The sequence below is a fragment of the Artibeus jamaicensis genome, unplaced genomic scaffold (assembly GCF_021234435.1).
Source record: "Artibeus jamaicensis isolate MK-2021 breed Jamaican fruit bat unplaced genomic scaffold, CSHL_Jam_final scaffold_1689, whole genome shotgun sequence".
NCBI classification, from domain to species: domain Eukaryota; kingdom Metazoa; phylum Chordata; class Mammalia; order Chiroptera; family Phyllostomidae; genus Artibeus; species Artibeus jamaicensis.
Genome location: NW_026522029.1, coordinates 3,828,628 through 3,845,292, shown reverse-complemented (window position 1 = coordinate 3,845,292; position 16,665 = coordinate 3,828,628). Strand labels below are relative to the sequence as shown.

Sequence of the window (16,665 nt, the reverse complement as noted above, 5' to 3'; positions counted from 1 at the left end):
TTAATCTTCAGAACAGACCCAGACCAGACTGACAGCTCCTCCTGGGGAAGCAGGGAAGTGGGGGTTGAGTCTCCACTATTTTTGGGGGCCTACACGCCCGCTGCCTTGGAAGCCTGGGAAAGTCACAGGAGTTGGAATGGCCTCCATGGCCGTTGAAGCCCAGGAGACAACTGACACCAGACTTCAGCCAGAACCTGGTGTGTCTGCATGTTGCGTTTTGCCGCTAGGATTTCCGGCTAGCCGCTGGCCCCAGAATGTCCCAGTCTTCTCAGTAACCGTGGGGTGATGTGTTTTTATACAGTGGAGCGGTTTGGAGTCCACTTATGTTGTTACAGCAGGGCTTTCTGTGTTGTTTTTCTCATCCTGCAGATGAAGAACCTGGTGTTTGGAGAGATGGGTTGTAATGTGTTCAAGGTCAAAGAATGCATGAAAGCCAAGAGTCACACTGGGGTCAAAGCCAAAGCCATTTGCACAGCACAACCTTCCCCACAGCAGTTACACACGGAGCACGGTGGGGGGTGGGGGGCGTTCATTTGCTCTTGTTGTTATTTTCAGGATCTAGCTGTCAAAACGTGTCTCGGAGATTTTTATGAACTAACATTTGAACCATCTTTGGGGTTGCTTCTCTTCAAGCCTGTTCAACAAGTGGAGCCCAGGGGTGAGCCCCCCCCCCCCCCCGCTCCCTGTTGCCATGGCGACATGTAACAGTCGTCAGTGGCACTGAAGTGCTTTTGTGGTTGATTTGCCACCACAGGCCACAGCATTCCACCCTCTTTGTCCTGAAAAGACAATCGGCCAGGAAGGCCCGCTGGGCACCAGCTGCGTTTCAGGTTTCACGTTTGGGAGTGGCTGTCAAATTCTCTCAGATACTGGTGCTGACCCATTGCTGCCCAGACTCTTCCATGAGTTCAAGTTCAGACCAGCCTGGACCGAGCAGAGTTGAATGTTCCGTTATTCATATGTTATCTTTTCACACACGTGTCTGGGCTTCCTGTACTTGGGTTTTGTGCATTGTTCTGCCCATCCGTGTGGTCTGTGCGGGGGCAGTTCCCTGGATGGCCGTGCAGGAGGGTGCCTGCCACCTGGTGTGCTTTGAGCTTAGAGGCCCTATCCTGGCAGAGTGCTCCTCCCTGCGAAATTTTGGTGGGGCCCTGTCCCCAGCGGGTGCATCAGACTCCGCCTGTCTGTCACACAGGGCGTCAGCTGTCTCTCTGACTGTGACAGTGATAAGAAGGATGGCAGGTTTCTCGCCACCTGGGGTTTACTTGCCCCCCCCCTTCCCCCGAGGTGAGCTGGCCGAGAGACTGGGACCCGTTAAAGGGTTCGCTTTTGTTCATCTCTGAGATTCCTTTTGCTTCTACAACTCCATGGTTTATGAAATAGATGCTCAGGACGCATCCCGCACCTGTGGGAGCCCAGGGTTTCCTGAATGAGCAAGTTGAGCCCGCGGGAGTTATGTTCCCTCGGGGAGGTCGGCGGGGGCGTCCCTCATCTCTGGGGACTGGCTGAGGAGGGGGGCTAGCTCACTCCAGGACACCACCGGCGACAGGTGACAGCTGTCCGTGCTGTGGGTTTGGGGACGAGTCACCGAGGACTGGAGAATTGGAGAAGACTTCTTAAAAGAAGTCGGTCCTGCTCCGGCCAAAGAGTAGAAGCAGGAAGATGCTGACCTTAACACTAGCTGATGAGAGGGACCTGGCCCCTGGCGCTGTGGGGCCATGACTTGGGCTGAGCTAGGGTGTCCTGTGGATGTCCCCCTCAGTAGGTGCTGAATTGTTCTTTCTTTTACTGGGAAGCCAAATAACACATTCAAATGTTACTTTTAACCTAAAGCCAGTTATGTAACAAACTCAACCGATCCAGAGCATGAATCAGGAGCCAGAACAGAAAGGAAAGCCTTTGGTTTAGGATTGATATAGACACCAGATTCCTGCGCTACAGCAGGTATGGGGCAGAGCCCCGCCCCGGGGGCCCCAGAAGCCCATTCTCCCGACTTACACCAGAGCCGGGAGTGCGTGAGAACAGAGCCACGTGGCGGCGGCGGGCGGATCGCAGAGTGGTGGCGTTGACAGCAGCCAGTAAGGGAGGGTGCCGGGAGGAGGTGCGGCAGCCCTGTGACTCAGACCACCCTGCTGCGTGGGGCGTGGGCCTCCCCCGACCTCCTCCCCCGTGCTCCACACCCATTCATGCTCTTCGACAAGGTGAAGAGACACCCTGGGGTTCAGTCCAGACCTCACAACCGTTTTATTTGAGTCGGGCATTTCAGTTCTGGTTTGGCTTCAGTCCTGTGGAGTTTCTCACGCCCCAATGTCTCTGACGTGTCGAGTGTGGCCCAGATGTTTTCTTGGGCGAAGGCCGGCTGCCGCTCTTGGGGGCTTTTCCAGACCTCCCCTGCCAGCCCCCCAGCTCCCACACTTGCTGGTCAGCCTGGGGGCTGCCCAGGCCCACCACTGCTCCCGGGGCAGCTGGGCCATTCTGGGCCTTCTGGAACCTCTGCTGAGGTGACGAGACTGGAGGAAGAGAGCACCATCTGAACTTGCCCCGTAGTCGGGTTTTTCTGAGTGAGAGTTCTCGGGCTTGTGGAACACTGTGAGGTCCACGCAGGTGACATCAGAGGCTCCTGTCCTGGGTTATCTGCCCCACTCCGAATGCTCCTGGGGCCCCCTGGGGCTCTGGCGTGAGGCGGACGTGCGACCCCAGCCATGGAGCCCCTGCAGGACAGCTGCCTCCTGGGCAGCAGAGTGCACCGTCTCTGGTTTCAGGGCGGAGAGTTGCCAGGCTCCCTCCCGGCCTCGCCTCGCCTGCCTCGAAGGCCTGGGCTAAGTTCGTGGGGTCCCCTGGGTCCCTCATCACAGCCAGAGAAGGTTTGTTTTGAAGACGGGCCCGAGGATAACCTCTGAGTTGCCTTTTGCTTTTTACATTTTGATCGGAGAGATACTGGCCTGCTGATATCCAGGCTCCTAGAGATGTTTCCACGTCAGGGTACAAGCGCGGGTTGGAGTATTTGCACCCCAGCTTGTCTGTGTCTTGAATAGACTTATTTCTCCCTGGAGGGTTCCTAGTCTCCCCCAGCCCAGGAACTCTGGAGAACCCGGAGCATGGGGGCAGGGGGTGGGAGTTGGAGTAGGTGCGGGGAGGGAGTGTCTGGACATGCACCGTCCAGGAACTCGAGGTGAGGAAGTACTGGCCCCCTTCAGAGACGCCAGACACAGGCCAGGAGGAGATGGGGCCGTGCCGAGCCGCAGAGCCCCGGGTGTCGGCACCAGAGGACTTCTGTGGCACACAAACCTCCGCTCGACGACCACGTCCCCTCCTCGGGGACCTGTCCTGCACCCACCCGAGTCCTGCAGTCGGCCTTCTCTGTGCTTCCTCCATGTCCCCCATGTGTGTTCCCACTGGTTGTCACAGGACTTCATTCCAAGGACGCCTGGTTAAGGAGAAGCTCCTTCTGTTTTATCTTGGCATTCCCGGGGCTGGGCAGAGGGAGGCACTCAAACATGCAAGTGATGAGTGAGCGGCCACATAACTGAATGACTAAGGCTTTCAAAGCGTGGACCCGCTCTTAGCAATCTGATGCGGCCATTGTACAAGGCTGGTCTCGCCGGGGAGCGTGTGTCTAGGTACATACTAGACACCAGCCGAATGCAGGTCGCCGGTTACTGTGGGGATACGAGTCAGAAAGCTTTTCCAAGACTCTGCTGTTACAGAGGTTAGCTGACTGACTTGGAGATGGTTTTTAGACTTTTTGTTAGACTCTGGGGGCAGAGTCCCAAGAGGAGCTGAAGGGTGGGGTCGGCAAAGTGTCCAGTGGAAAGGTTAGGGACAAAGCTGTCTTGTGTCAAGGGGAGGTCCCTGAGCCACTCGGAGAGCCGTGAAGCGCTCCATGGCACGTGGGCTACTACAAACAGTCCTTGTGAGCCCATCTACTTAGAAGGGACCCGGGAAGGAAAATGTAAAGGGCGAGATGCAAACAGCTGCAGTTCAGCGTGGTGGCGGTTGGTGTCAGTGTGGACTGGGTCCCACAGAGGCCACGAGTTGTGGGGAAGGGAGCTGGGGCCTGTAAATGCAGACTGGAGTCCCTGCCCTTCTCTTTGGGGAAGCACGCACTGTTGGGCAGGTCACAGATGTGTGAACTTCGATTTTCTTCTCTTGAGTGATGGCCGGGGTCGAAGGAGGAGAGGTGGGTAAAACCTGCCCTGCATCTGAGACCAGGAGCAGCACGTTCTGCTGCCGATGCTGAGTATTGGCGCCCTCCCTCCCCACCCTCGTAGTCCCCTATTGGCATTTCCTCTTCTCTGCTCCCACCCTTTCTCCCAGGTGCTCGGTTACAGATCGCAGGACATTGGGGTGAAGCAGCTGGCCCAGGGTACTGGGGAGGAGGAATCAGGATTAACTCCTGTCTGCAGCAGCCTCTTCCAAGTGCTCTCCGCCCTGGTTGGGGGCCTGAGATGCAGTGGGGGGAGTGCAGGAAGGGGCTCTGCACGGCACCGGGGACCCTGCATCTGTACTGTGGTCTCTCGCTCAGGAGCTCTGCGGCCATCTGAGAGTGTCTTGACTACTTGGGGGTCCTCTGTTTCCTCTTTTGTCAACTGGGGGACATAGGAAAGTTCTGTGTGGCCTAAACATATCTAAGGTATAACTTACTCCTTTCTCAACTACTGGCCAGTGGGGTCTGGCTCATGGCGGGGCCTGGGACAGGGCACCAAAGCCACTTGACAGTAGGACTTAGTTTCACTTTTAACTCTGGACCTTTTCACTTTTAAGCCTTCTGTGCACCATTATTCTTGGTGCTCTGGTATTTTACTGACTTCCAAAGAGGATTTTTTTTTTCACTTAAGACCTACTTACTCAGTGAAAAAGCTTTGCATTAATTTTGCATCCCCCCCGCCCCTTTTTTTCAGTATCCAGCGAGCAGCATTGGTGGTTCTGGAAAATTACTATAAAGATTTCACCATCTATAACCCCAACCTCCTAACAGCCTCCAAATTCCGAGCGGCCAAGCACATGGCAGGGCTGAAGGTCTACAATGTGGACGGTACGTGCCTTGAAACGGCGTCTCTGGTGGGTGCAGGGGCAGCTGGGACACTGCGGGCCTTAAACCCTGCAGAGGATTCACTGTCCATCTGGTTCTGCCTCCTTTCTCTGCTTGTCGTTGTGGTTCATTCTCATTTCAGGACAATTTCTCTCTCTCGCTCGCGCTCTCTCTCTCTCTCTCTCTCTCTCTGGCAGGCAAACATTTTCAGAGGAATGTTGATTTATGGTCTACATCTGTGGGAGGTTCATTCATTTGGGGATTTTATGATGGAAAACAATAGTGATGTGTGTGTATTCCCCGCCTCCTGCTGGGAACATCTTATATTAAAAGCTATTAGGAACGGGCTTCTTTTCAACATGTAGATAATGTGTCCCAAGACTCAGCCACCCAAGTCCCTAGAGATTGTATAATTCTCCATAGTTCCGGCGTCTGGCAAGACACTCACTCACAGGCGTTTCTCAGCCCTGCCCAGAAGCTGGAGTTGAGTGGGTGGCGGGAGGCCAGAGGCCAGGCTGGGGACGTCAGAGCTGTTTCGGGCTATCAGATGGTCCAGTGCAGGAAGTGGGACGCGGTGTCATTTCTTGCTGGGCAGCTTGGGGCAAGGCGAGGGCTTTGCAAACCCTGCAAGAAGATCATGTTGTTAGCAAGTCCGGTGATTTATAGATGGTGTCGGTTTCGGCGGTGACATAATACCCTCCGCATTTTCAAATTTTATTTTATTATTATTTCTGGCTAATGAGATGTGCACTATCGCATGAATCCCGAAGGACTGGGGCACAGTTCCCTGGTGACACCGGATCCTGGGCCAAGCAGGTGAAACCTGAGAAAGCACGAGATCGGCCTCGTCTTTCCGAAAGGTTGAGGTGGGCCGTGGTCTGGGGAAGCAGACCGGGGCTTCTAAGTCTGTGTGAGCGCAGCTCCTGTTTTACAAGTTCCCAGGCACTGGGTCTTTTCTCCAAAAGCTGTGGCCGCCGTGACATTCTAGCAGTGCTCGTTTCCCTGTGTGCTCAGTGTCCCTGAGTCCCTGGCCTTTGCTTTGTCTCTGTCCTTGTTTTCCCCTCCCCCTCATTCTTGCTCACTGTCTCGGTGGATGAGACCTGATGTCCCGGCTGCCCTGAGGGCCACTCTGAGCCTTTCTGTGGCAGACGGTAAGTAACATCTTCACAGTCCCTGTTATTTTCAGCCAGTGTTTTAATTGTCATTCATTCCTCATCTCCCTCTGAGTCCTTTCCCCGTTTGCACAGATCTGGTCAGGCTTTGGGGAGACTTCCTGCCTCTCGTGAGCATATGGAATGAGGAGCAGCGGGGCTGTCCACCCTCATGGGAAGTCACCTTTGGGACTGGTGTCTGTGCTTCGCAGGGGATGGGTGGACGGTCACCGCAGACCGTGGTACTCGTGTTCCACCCCGTTTCACGGCCCCGCGGCATTAAAACTCTTCTTTCTCCGCCGACCTTGCCCCGTAGGCCCCAGCAACAACGCCGCCGGCCAGTCCCGGGCCATGATCGCCGCCGCGGCGCGCCGCAGGGACTCGAGCCACAACGAGCTGTACTACGAGGAGGCGGAGCACGAGCGGCGGGTAAAGAAGCGGAGAGCAAGGTATCTTGTCCCCCAGCAGCAGCCCCCGCTGTCGTGGACTTTTTTCTTTCTTCCTTTGATATCCTCATTTCGTGAACATGGCCTGCTCGAGCCTCTGCGTGGCTCTTGCTGTGGTGTTTCTCGAACTTCTGTGTGCGTGAGCAGCACCAGGCATCTCCTTACGTCAGACCCCCACCCCCAAAGACCACCTCCTGTCCAGTGGGTCTGGACTTGGGCCCAAGAACTGGCATTTCTGACAAATTCCCAGCCGAGGCTGAGCGGCCGGCCCACAGCCCACACTCGGAGTGGCCCGGCCCTGCACCCCCAGGCCCTTGCTGGTTTTCAAGATCAGATCCTCTGGACTGAAGTGGATGGAGGTGGTTTCCATCACGTGTGCTGCTGTGGAGGCTGGACCGGCGGGGAGCCAGCTCTGGTTCTCTGAAAGGCGGCTGCAGCACCCCGGCCACCACGCAGAGCTGCGGGAACTCAGAACTCGCTTCATCTCACCCTTCCCTGAGTCTCCTGAGCACCTTAGTGGCAAGACTGAGAACAGAGGTTGTCTCCAAGTCCCAGGCCTCCATTCCCCTCACCCCCCCAATCCCCGTTCCACATGTTACTTTTATGTTTGCTTCCCATTTCTCTCTCTTGCTCCCCTCCAACCACCTGGAGTGCCAGCCTAAAGATGGGGGCCTTGGGAGAGCCGGCGGCAGGTGGGGACATGGCAGGAGGGCAGGAGTCCTTCCAGGTCCCAGTGATACGGTCCCCATATCCCGCCCTAACACCTGGGTTTCCCATCCCCAGGCTGGTGGTCGCCGTGGAGGAGGCCTTCATCCACATCCAGCGCCTCCAGGCCGAGGAGCAGCAGAAGGCCCCCGGGGAGGTGATGGACCCCAGGGAGGCTGCCCAGGCCATCTTCCCGTCCATGGCCCGGGCCCTGCAGAAGTACCTGCGCACCACGCGCCAGCAGCACTACCACAGCATGGAGAGCATCCTGCAGCACCTGGCGTTCTGCATCACCAACAGCATGACCCCAAAGGTGTGGCGCGTCACCCAGCCTCGAGTCCGGTTGTGGGGGGGTGGCCAGGAGTGGCCGAAGCACAGGCTTCTTTGAAACAGCAACTAATAAGAATTCGTGATTCTCGCTTACTTCATAGCAGTATATGGGTACAGTTAGTGTTTAGATGCACCTTTGAAGGCTTTCAGGTTCAAGCATAGGAGAAACTCTCAGGTAGAGACAGCACAGGTAACCCTTAGGGGTCCTCGGGGGTTCCAGAGCCAAGGTGACTCATTCTAACCTCGCTCCCCCACCAAGTAGCTGGGAAACCTGGGGCCAGCAGCTTAACGCCTCTGCGCCTCAGTTTCCTGATCTGTAAATTGGGGATAATACTGATAACCACTTCACTGGGTTGTTGTGAGAAATAAAGGTGTTCTTTCGTGTGAGGTGCTTACAGCAGTGCCTGTTATATGGTAAGGACCCAATAAATGGCTTTTATTATTAGTGGTAGATGAAACGCCATCACTTGGTAAGGCGTTTTGGGTGTTGTGGCATTAGTTTTACTGAGTGGTCTTTTAGATTATGATTTGAGCACACTTTTAGGGCTACTACAAGAAACAGTCACATATCCAATAGAGGGAGGGGGCCAGGGAGACAAAATAGTGTAAGGGTTTTAGCAAATGAGCTCTCTTCAGACAGAAGTGGGTTCAAATCCTGGCTCCTCCATTTAATTGGTGACTTAAGTCATAAGTCACCACTTAAGACTTACTCTACCCTGGTTTCCTCTTTTATAAAATCAGTATCTACCCGATAGGGTTGTTGTGTGAGAATTATGTTAAATATGGCAACGTGACCCTGAGTAAGGTTGGCATAGAATTCACATGTAACCTTGGGGAGCTGCTGTCATTAGTGTAAGGACCTGTGTCCCTACAGTGTCCTATGCATACAGGTACTACTGCTGGTTACATTGTCACTAACCAGTAACGTCCTCAGGGAAACAATACAGAAATACTCAGCAAAGAAGCTATCAGGTTTCCATATTCTTTGACTCTCCTAAAAAAATGTACGCAGCACAGTCACAGATATACATGAATATGCATGCAGGTGATTTTTGCAAAATAATCTGTAATAACTGCAAACAAAATAACTTAAAAATAGAACAGCAACTTACAAACTGTGGTCTACCTGGCCCCTGCTCAACACGGAAGAATCTCTGTGAGAATAGTCGTTTACAAACAGCAGACGCAGAAAGGCTTGCACGCGGCCGTGCGTGTGCGTGTGCAAAGTGTGCGCTTGTGCCGCCTGCGGAAGCTGTTCTCCTTGTTTCAAGATTTTGTCATGTTTCCCAGTGGCTTTCTTTTTCATTTAAAAGATGTGTACTTTTCTAAATTAAAAATAGTAATTTTTTGTAGACAAGTCCAAACGTGAAGGAACAGGGAAATGTACAGAGTGAAGTTCCGTTCCCCTAGCTCGAACAGTGCTCACCAACACAGACTGGGGTATGTGCTTGTGTGTGTGTTTAGAACAGAAAGGGGAAAAACAAGTGGTATCATTTACATGTATGTTATTCACTCAGCGCTCTCTTTCCACATCAGGACCCCTGATCTCTGTCATGCAGATCCAACTCACTCTAATAGCTGCATCTCATTCACGGGATACCGTGACTTGCTTACCTGATTGTCTATTGATACACTTTTGGATTCAGGTCTTTTATGACTCTAAACCTGGGGGTTAGCTGTTTCTGTTAATCAGTGTGATCGGAACGTAGCCACGCCCTTTTATATTTACATATCTTCTGCGGCTGCTTTTTCTCCACACAGGCTGAGTTGAGTAACTGCGGCACAGTGTGGCTTGCAAAGATGAAAATATTTACATTTAGAGAAAAGTTTGCCAACTCCTGGTCTAAACACTGTTGCCATGGCTATCTCTTTTACATATGTTTTTGTGCATTCGTGCAAGTGTTTCTGAAGGATGCATTTCCAGGCCAGGAACAACAGCTGGATCAGAGGTGTGGATCTTCCAGATTGTCGTTCGAAAGGGCGTGGCCTTTCCCACTTTGCCTCTGGGGTGGGGTGAGACTGTTTATTTCCCTCCCACACCTGACAGCATTGGGAGTTACCATTCTTCTTAATTATTGCCCATCTAAGAGAAGGAAAAGTGTTTTTATTACTTGAATCCATAGTTCTTTAATTTTTGATGTGATAGAACATCTTTCATAGGTTAATGTCCTTTTGGTTCTTCTATAAATTATCTTAGCTTTATTTCTCTCACTGTTGAATCGTTTCTTTTTCTTGTGATTCTAAGAGCTATTTTTATATTAGAAGTATGTGTTGCATCAGAGGCACAGCTATACTTAGAACGCGTGCTCACAGGTCTGAGACCAAACATGCCTTGCAGCAGCCGTGAGGGGTGGGTGCCGGGGGCACAATTAGAAGCCAGCCTTCGCCTGTGTAGAGGACCTCAGTGATGCATCTCAGTGTTTTCTGGCTGTGTCACTGGCTCGTCCTTTCTCACAGCTAAATCAGTGTATTTATTGATATAATAATACCCATGCTATTGTGCTTCTAGTGCTAGATACAGCAGAAGTTCACATTTGAAAAGCAGCACCTGCCTTCCAGGGGAGTCAAGTTTAGCGTGGGGCCCACCGAACAAGTCAGTAGTTGTTCAGAAAGTGAAACGTCACACGGCAGTCCTGCCAACAAACACAGCGTTTAGAGGAGGGCGTGCTCATCCTTTTCAGAGGTCAGGGTGCGGTGTGAGAAGGTGTAAACGGCCAGGAGGAGGAGCTTCCCTGGGGACGTGGGTGAGCATGAGCAGAGCTAAGCAAGGGAACGTGGGGTCTGGCCATCCCTTGGACTAGCCATCTGTGTGCACACTCCACCCAACACAAAGTGACCATGGCTGACACTGATTGGTGGTTGCCGCGTGCCCTTAGGTGGTTAGTCAGCCGTTTGCCTCCACAGCAGGCCTGTGAGTGAGATGCCCTTCTCTCCAGCAGCAGAGAGGTTCACTGGCCTGTCCAAGGTCACGAGACCAGTCAGTGGTGGACCACGTGTTTCTGTGCCCACAGCTCCAGGCTGGCCCTCGCCCTCCGCTCTCAGTGTGGGAGGGGGCGGACCAGGTGCAGGCAGGGGCACTGCCTGTGGCTGTTCCCTGGGATCTCACGGCAGAGGTCGTCCCACCACCCCCTTCCTGGCCTGTGTGTTTCCGCTGCCTGCACCCTCTGGCTGGAAGTCGGTGGAGGGGGCAAGGGAATCCTGGAGGTCTTCGCTCCCGGCCAGTGGACTCGGCGGTGAGGATCCCACGGGAGCTCGGTGCGCTGCGCCGTGCCATGCCTTGGTTTCCTGGGAAACCTTTCCCACAGGTGCAAACAGACCTGAGCGCTGCCCTGGGAGCAGCCGTCTCCCCGCTAAGCCCCTGTCTCCCCTCGTTGCAGGCCTTTCTGGAGCGCTACCTCAGCGCGGGCCCCACGCTGCAGTACGACAAGGAGCGCTGGCTGGCCACGCAGTGGAGCCTCGTCAGCGACGAGGCCGTGACGAACGGGTTACATGACGGACTCGTTTTCGTCCTGAAATGCCTGGACTTCAGCCTCGTCGTCAATGTGAAGAAAATTCCATTCATCGTGCTCTCGGAGGAGTTCGTAGACCCCAAATCTCACAAATTTGTCCTCCGCTTGCAGTCTGAGACGTCGGTTTAAAAGTTCTCTATTTGTGGCTTTATTAAAGAAAAAGAATATAAAGAGATATATGTATACCAGAGGGGCATCTCGTTGTTTTCACTAGTTCCCATCGCTGAGACTGGCAGATGAGAGACCCACGTCCTTCGACCATCTGCACTTTATTTGGAGGAAGCAGGGGACGTCCATCCTGGGAAGAGTGGCAGGGGGCGTCCGACTGTTGTGGACGGACTTCTCGAGAAGCCAGTCCCTGGTGTTTCCGTGATAGCTGCAACCAAAGCGGAGCTGGCGGTTCTGGGGAGCCTCGCCTTACAAGTCACCGCTGCCTTTCGTCCAGCGCCGCACCCTCCCTCAGACTTAGGGGACGCATCTGTGACCTGGTTCAGGAAGCCAGACCTGACGTGGCCACGCACGAGCTTGTGTGTGAATGTCCAGTTCCACGTCACCCATGGGAGCCAGGGGCTGTTCTGTGTTGTCTCGGATTCTGCAGAGAAAGATCACAGTGGAAAATGTGCACTAATGATTTCATTTGAATTTTTTTTCCCCCAAAGTAGAAAGCTGCCTGCCCTGTTTCTGACCCTGCCTCCTTACTGGCCAGAGCGGGTAGCCTTTTGCTGACTTGGTGATTGGTGCGTGTCTTCACCTATCCCGCCCTCCCCCAAGCACACGCGTGCACCCCCTGCCCCACCTGGCTGGCTGGCTGGCCGGGGACATCCAGTTTTTGGAGCTGCGTGGAACCTGGCTCTGCCTGTGTGCCTGCAGACTCTGCACAGCCTCAGGTGGTCCCATGAGTTGTTTGCATAGGGAAGTGTGCATGGCCCACCGGGTAGATCACAGGGAGTATAAGCCAGCCAGAATGTCCCTTGGGGGCTATAGTAGGAGCCCCGCCCCTCCTGCCACTCCTCCCCCCTGCTCCCCACCAAACTGGGGGGCTTCACACTGTGACTCTGGTACTGGCAGCTTCAGCTTGGAGCCTCTAGTTTCCTGGGATACCAAACAATGCCCACCGCAGTGACAGTGGCTGCCGTCCAGTCCCTGATTTCTGACCACCGTCACTGTGCGACTGACTAACTCATCACCTCTGCCGCTTACTATCGGGGGAGGGCTGCTTAGCCTCTGGTGTTGACCTGGTTTGTCCGGCTTGGCCAAGCGAGAAGGGATGGGCTGGCTGCAGAGCTTAGGGGAAGGAGAGTGGGGAGCCAGTCTGGGGTCCGGGGTCATTTGTCCACGATCTGCCTCTTAAATGCGGCTGGTTCCAGGGGCCTTTCCAGAGGCCTGGGTTGGGCGTGGGGGCAGGGAGCGCCTTCCTGGCAGAGCCCTGAGCAGGGGAATTCCGGGAGGAGCCACATCCGGGTTCTCCTGCCACCCTGGGCCCTCCCGTATCCACAGCAAACCTTTACAAAGCAGCTCACTCTTGCTTTTCCCAGGTATTCAGCGCACCATCCGCTGGCTTTGGTAAAGGACGACACCAACCAAGTGCCCTTTGTGCGTGTGTGCCCCATGCACCCTTACTGGTTTATGCATTCCACAGGGGGTACAGTATTTGTGTATCACTCTTTAAAGGAAAATTGGCTTTGAGTATTTGTAATGCATCTGTACCTGAAAAAGTAAACACGTGTTCTTGAATCAACAGCGTCCAGGCCAAAGAGAAGATGGCTGGGAAGGAAGCGCCCGCTGGTGTGGCACAGAGCCCAGGTGTCCCGTTTGACTGTGTGGTTCTGTTGATGAAAAACACACACAGTGTCACCGCGGTGCTTTTGTTCCTCATAGTTTTTGCCTGTAGGTCCCTTCAAACTGGACATTCCTTAGGATGACGTCTTTCTCAGGAAATGTATTATGGGAGATGCTGAATGTCTATGACTTTGGCCGTGAAAGATTCCACTGTCCCAGACGGGATGTGTCAGAGGCTGCTGTGTCGGGAGCCCAGCAGTGGAAGTGCCACATGTCTCTCCTTGTAGTTCATAATGACGCTGCTCTCCAGCACCCTAAAGTCCTGGGCTTCCAGGCCTGTCTGAAGTTACCCGTCCAGAAGGGGTTAAGGCGGATTGGTTGCTTTGGGTCCCGCACGCCGGCGGGGGTAAAGAAAGGTTTAAATTAAGGAATCTATTTTCTTTCTCCCTGTTTCTCCCCCCCCCCGCCCAAGTCTTGGCATAGGATAATGTCAGACTTTCTGAGATTATTGTTTCTGTTTTAAATTGAGTATTGATTTTTTTTACACTGACTTTGTATGGAGTCCTTTTTTGAAAGAATACCAAAATAAAATGCAGAATCTTTGTACACAGCCTTTGCACATCCAAACTCTTAATAGCTTGAGTTACTGGTGCCGTGGGAACAATATAAATGCTGTTAAAACATTTAAGGTTTCAGAAAGCTACATTGCACAATTGAACACAACGCGGTTTTATTTTAGTTCTTGGAACCAATAGGCTATTCTTTTTAAAAGGGGATGAACTGTGCCCTGGGGCTAGCTAGTCGAATCTAGATACATCCACATTAGAAGGGACAGGATTTCATTTGCCTTAAATGTTTATAGATTTTTCTATAACTTTCCACTGAAGTTATTAAAATGTGAATGTCCATGTTAAGGAGCAGAAGGCATCAGCAGGCAGTGCTGCTCTTCTCTTTGGCAGCATTTGAACCAGTAGATACCTTTTGTCCCTCAGTGTGTCCTTGGGAAGATAATGACAATTTTTATTCATTCATGACCTCACTGTTCTAGTCTGCGTTCTAGGAGGTGGAAGGGACGTCAAGGTTTTGTGGCTCGTGCATCCTTTGCATTATCCATTAAGTCAAAACACGTAATGCTTTTGCAAAAGGTTGGCAAATAAGCCCCAGAGAAAATGCTCAGCCAGGTTTTTGCCCACCCATCATCATCTCCCTTTGTCCTGCTCTGTCCAGCTCTTCAAAGCTGCAGACAGGACAGACTCTGTGCAGCAAATGGCAAGGGGTGGGTGGCCTGTGCGTGTGCTGTGGGTAGTGTGGCGGCCCAGCCCCCGAGCTCGGACCTCCTGTTCACTGGGGAGGACGTAGCGGCTGCTGTGTGTTGGGGAGGGACGTGCTGCCTGCTCTCTCCACTGCAGTCGGGGATAGTCCAGGACCGCAGTCTTGCGTGCCATCTCCACTTTTGAGTGCCTGTGTTTAGGTGTGGCCATACCTCTGTGGGGAGCCATGGGCCTGTCGGGTTGGCAGAAATTGATTACCCTGCTCCTTCTCAGTCCCGTCCCTGGGAGAGAGAACGTTCCAGCCATTCAGTGGAACCCAAAAAATCAGGTCTTTGGTTGACTCTCTTCTACCCGGGCCCTGCTATGTAAGGCCCCCTAAACAGGGATGTCGATTGTTCGTGGTTATGTGTTTCCATACACATGCGCATTTCTCAGTCTGTGTATTACCAGGGAGGTGACGTGTTTATATGTTAGACACCTGAGCATCTGTGTGATCTGTAGCAGACAGGTGTGCATCTTCATGGATCACTTGTTTGTGTGCTTATGTGGATGAGTGTGTGCATAGAAGTGTCTTCTGGGGAGCCCACTGTTCTATAGGCGAGTCTGCCAACCCCTGTCCTAGCCCCTCCAACCTGAACGCAGAAAGGAAGGTTGAGCTCATTGTAATTACTGCTCCGGCTTCACTACCCTGGAAGCCTTACTATATGTTTCTCAATATAGCTTAAAAATTGAGCATCATCAAAAAAACAAGATTGATTACTGAAGGTGGTGGGGAAATGTTAGCACGATATTTAAACAGTCCTGCAGCAGAGACCTTGCAATTCTAACTAAAGTGGTGTGAGTGTTCCCGGGTAGTGTTCGTGCTTCACGGATCTTGTTACAAGAAATAAATCACTACTGTGAATTTACTACTATGTAACCTTGTGGTCATATTCCGTGTTAAATAAAATATGAATTGTTCTTAAGCCCATACACAGTTCTTGAATGGTATTCGGTGTGGTAATGGAATGGTAATGGAATTGAGCTGGTCAGATGCTGCATGGAAATCCCTGTATTGAGCTTTAATTAAGTGGATGCTCAGGAAATTTAGACTTCAGGTCACGTTTTTGATAAGACGTTATGGTCCAAGAAGAAAGAGAAGGATCCTAACATCTATTTATCAGGCCTTGTGTGTAGATACTGTTCCAGACAGCCTTGTGGTCCTCACGTGCCTCTACCGTGGGGGTTCTTTTAATCGTACAGGTGAGAAAAGGGGTATCAGAGAGGGGGAGACTTGCCCATGGTCCCATGGACAGTTCATGGAAGCTCACATTCAATGTTTGGTTCCAGTCTCTCGGTCATACACCTTGAGGTATGATCTATGTGATCTGGCATTTTGGATGCAAAGGAGGGACCTACAGGTGCTTGACCTTGAACCAGACCCTGGGATGAGGGTTTTGTTGGAGGTGGAATTGCTTGTGCTCCTTCACTTTGGGTTTGCCCCAGAGGTGTGGCCCCACCTGGAGCTTCTCCACCATGAGGGCAGATCTCAGGATTTTCAGTGCAGAGAACTTGAGAATCTCCTGCTCCCAGAAAAAGCAGCCCTGCTGGTGTGGTACCTGGTGTTGCACCAGGAGGCAGCCCCCTGCTTTTGCCCCTCCGTCCTTCCCCACGCAACCTGCTGGCTTGGGCCGGTGTGCACCTTGGGCTTTGGTCGCAGGGAGGTGTGCGGGGGCTGACCTGGCCTCCTGAGATGAGGAGGCCTCTGCCTGCTGCTGTCAACATCCTGTCCCTGGTCCGGTTGGGAGAGGGACAGCCCACGGGCCTGGCCAGGCTGGTTTGCAGCGGAGCCTGCCCTCACCTCCTGACCTGTGTTCTCAGTGAGCTCTTTGCATCCACTGGTTTCCCTCGGGAGTTTTAGAGAACAGACGTTAAAATAGGCCTCCGAAAACAGTGTCTTTAAGCTCTGGCTCTGTCGTGCCGAAACTACCATTTTCTCTCCTGCTGTTTGTTTTTGGTCCAGGACGGTGGGGGGGGGGGGGGGGGGGGCGGGGACATAGCGCTCATACCCCGGGCACTGTCCTCACCAGGAATGGGGACGTGTTTCAAAGGGTAGATAAGCAATCTAAAACTATCGAATGAAGTTAGACTTCAGGACTCTGCGTCCCTTTGCCAGGCCGTCCCATTTCGACACAGATAACCCCATTGTGTTGGTTCGCCGGCAGAACAAAGCTCTGTGGAGAGTGTCCCCAGCACAGCGGCTTCCCGACACCTGAAAGGTCACTTCCCACATGTCTCTCTCAGCTTGAAAACATCAGCGTTCCGTCCTGGTCATAGTGGAATAAAAACACACTTATCTTAAGCCTTGGGGACAAAGGTGACAAATCTCTGGGCTTTCATCTTGAATGTCTTTGGTGTTTCTTTTGGCACTGAAATAATACGAGGGTAAAAATATTTTGAATG

The 16,665-nt window shown here is 52.9% G+C and overlaps 1 protein-coding gene across 2 annotated transcripts in view; it reads left to right on the top strand.

Moving 5' to 3' along the window:
- VANGL1 (VANGL planar cell polarity protein 1) overlaps positions 1-16,222 on the top strand; it is a 48,202-nt gene extending 31,980 nt beyond the window's left edge. For both annotated transcript variants that reach the window (XM_037135088.2, XM_053656035.1), the window contains exons 5-8: positions 4,902-5,035; positions 6,500-6,632; positions 7,413-7,647; positions 11,042-16,222. In XM_037135088.2, coding sequence (XP_036990983.2) covers positions 4,902-5,035; positions 6,500-6,632; positions 7,413-7,647; positions 11,042-11,302 — 763 coding nt within the window. In that variant the 3' untranslated portion in view covers positions 11,303-16,222. The remainder of the gene's footprint in view (positions 1-4,901; positions 5,036-6,499; positions 6,633-7,412; positions 7,648-11,041) is intronic.
- The last annotated feature ends 443 nt before the right edge of the window (positions 16,223-16,665 follow it).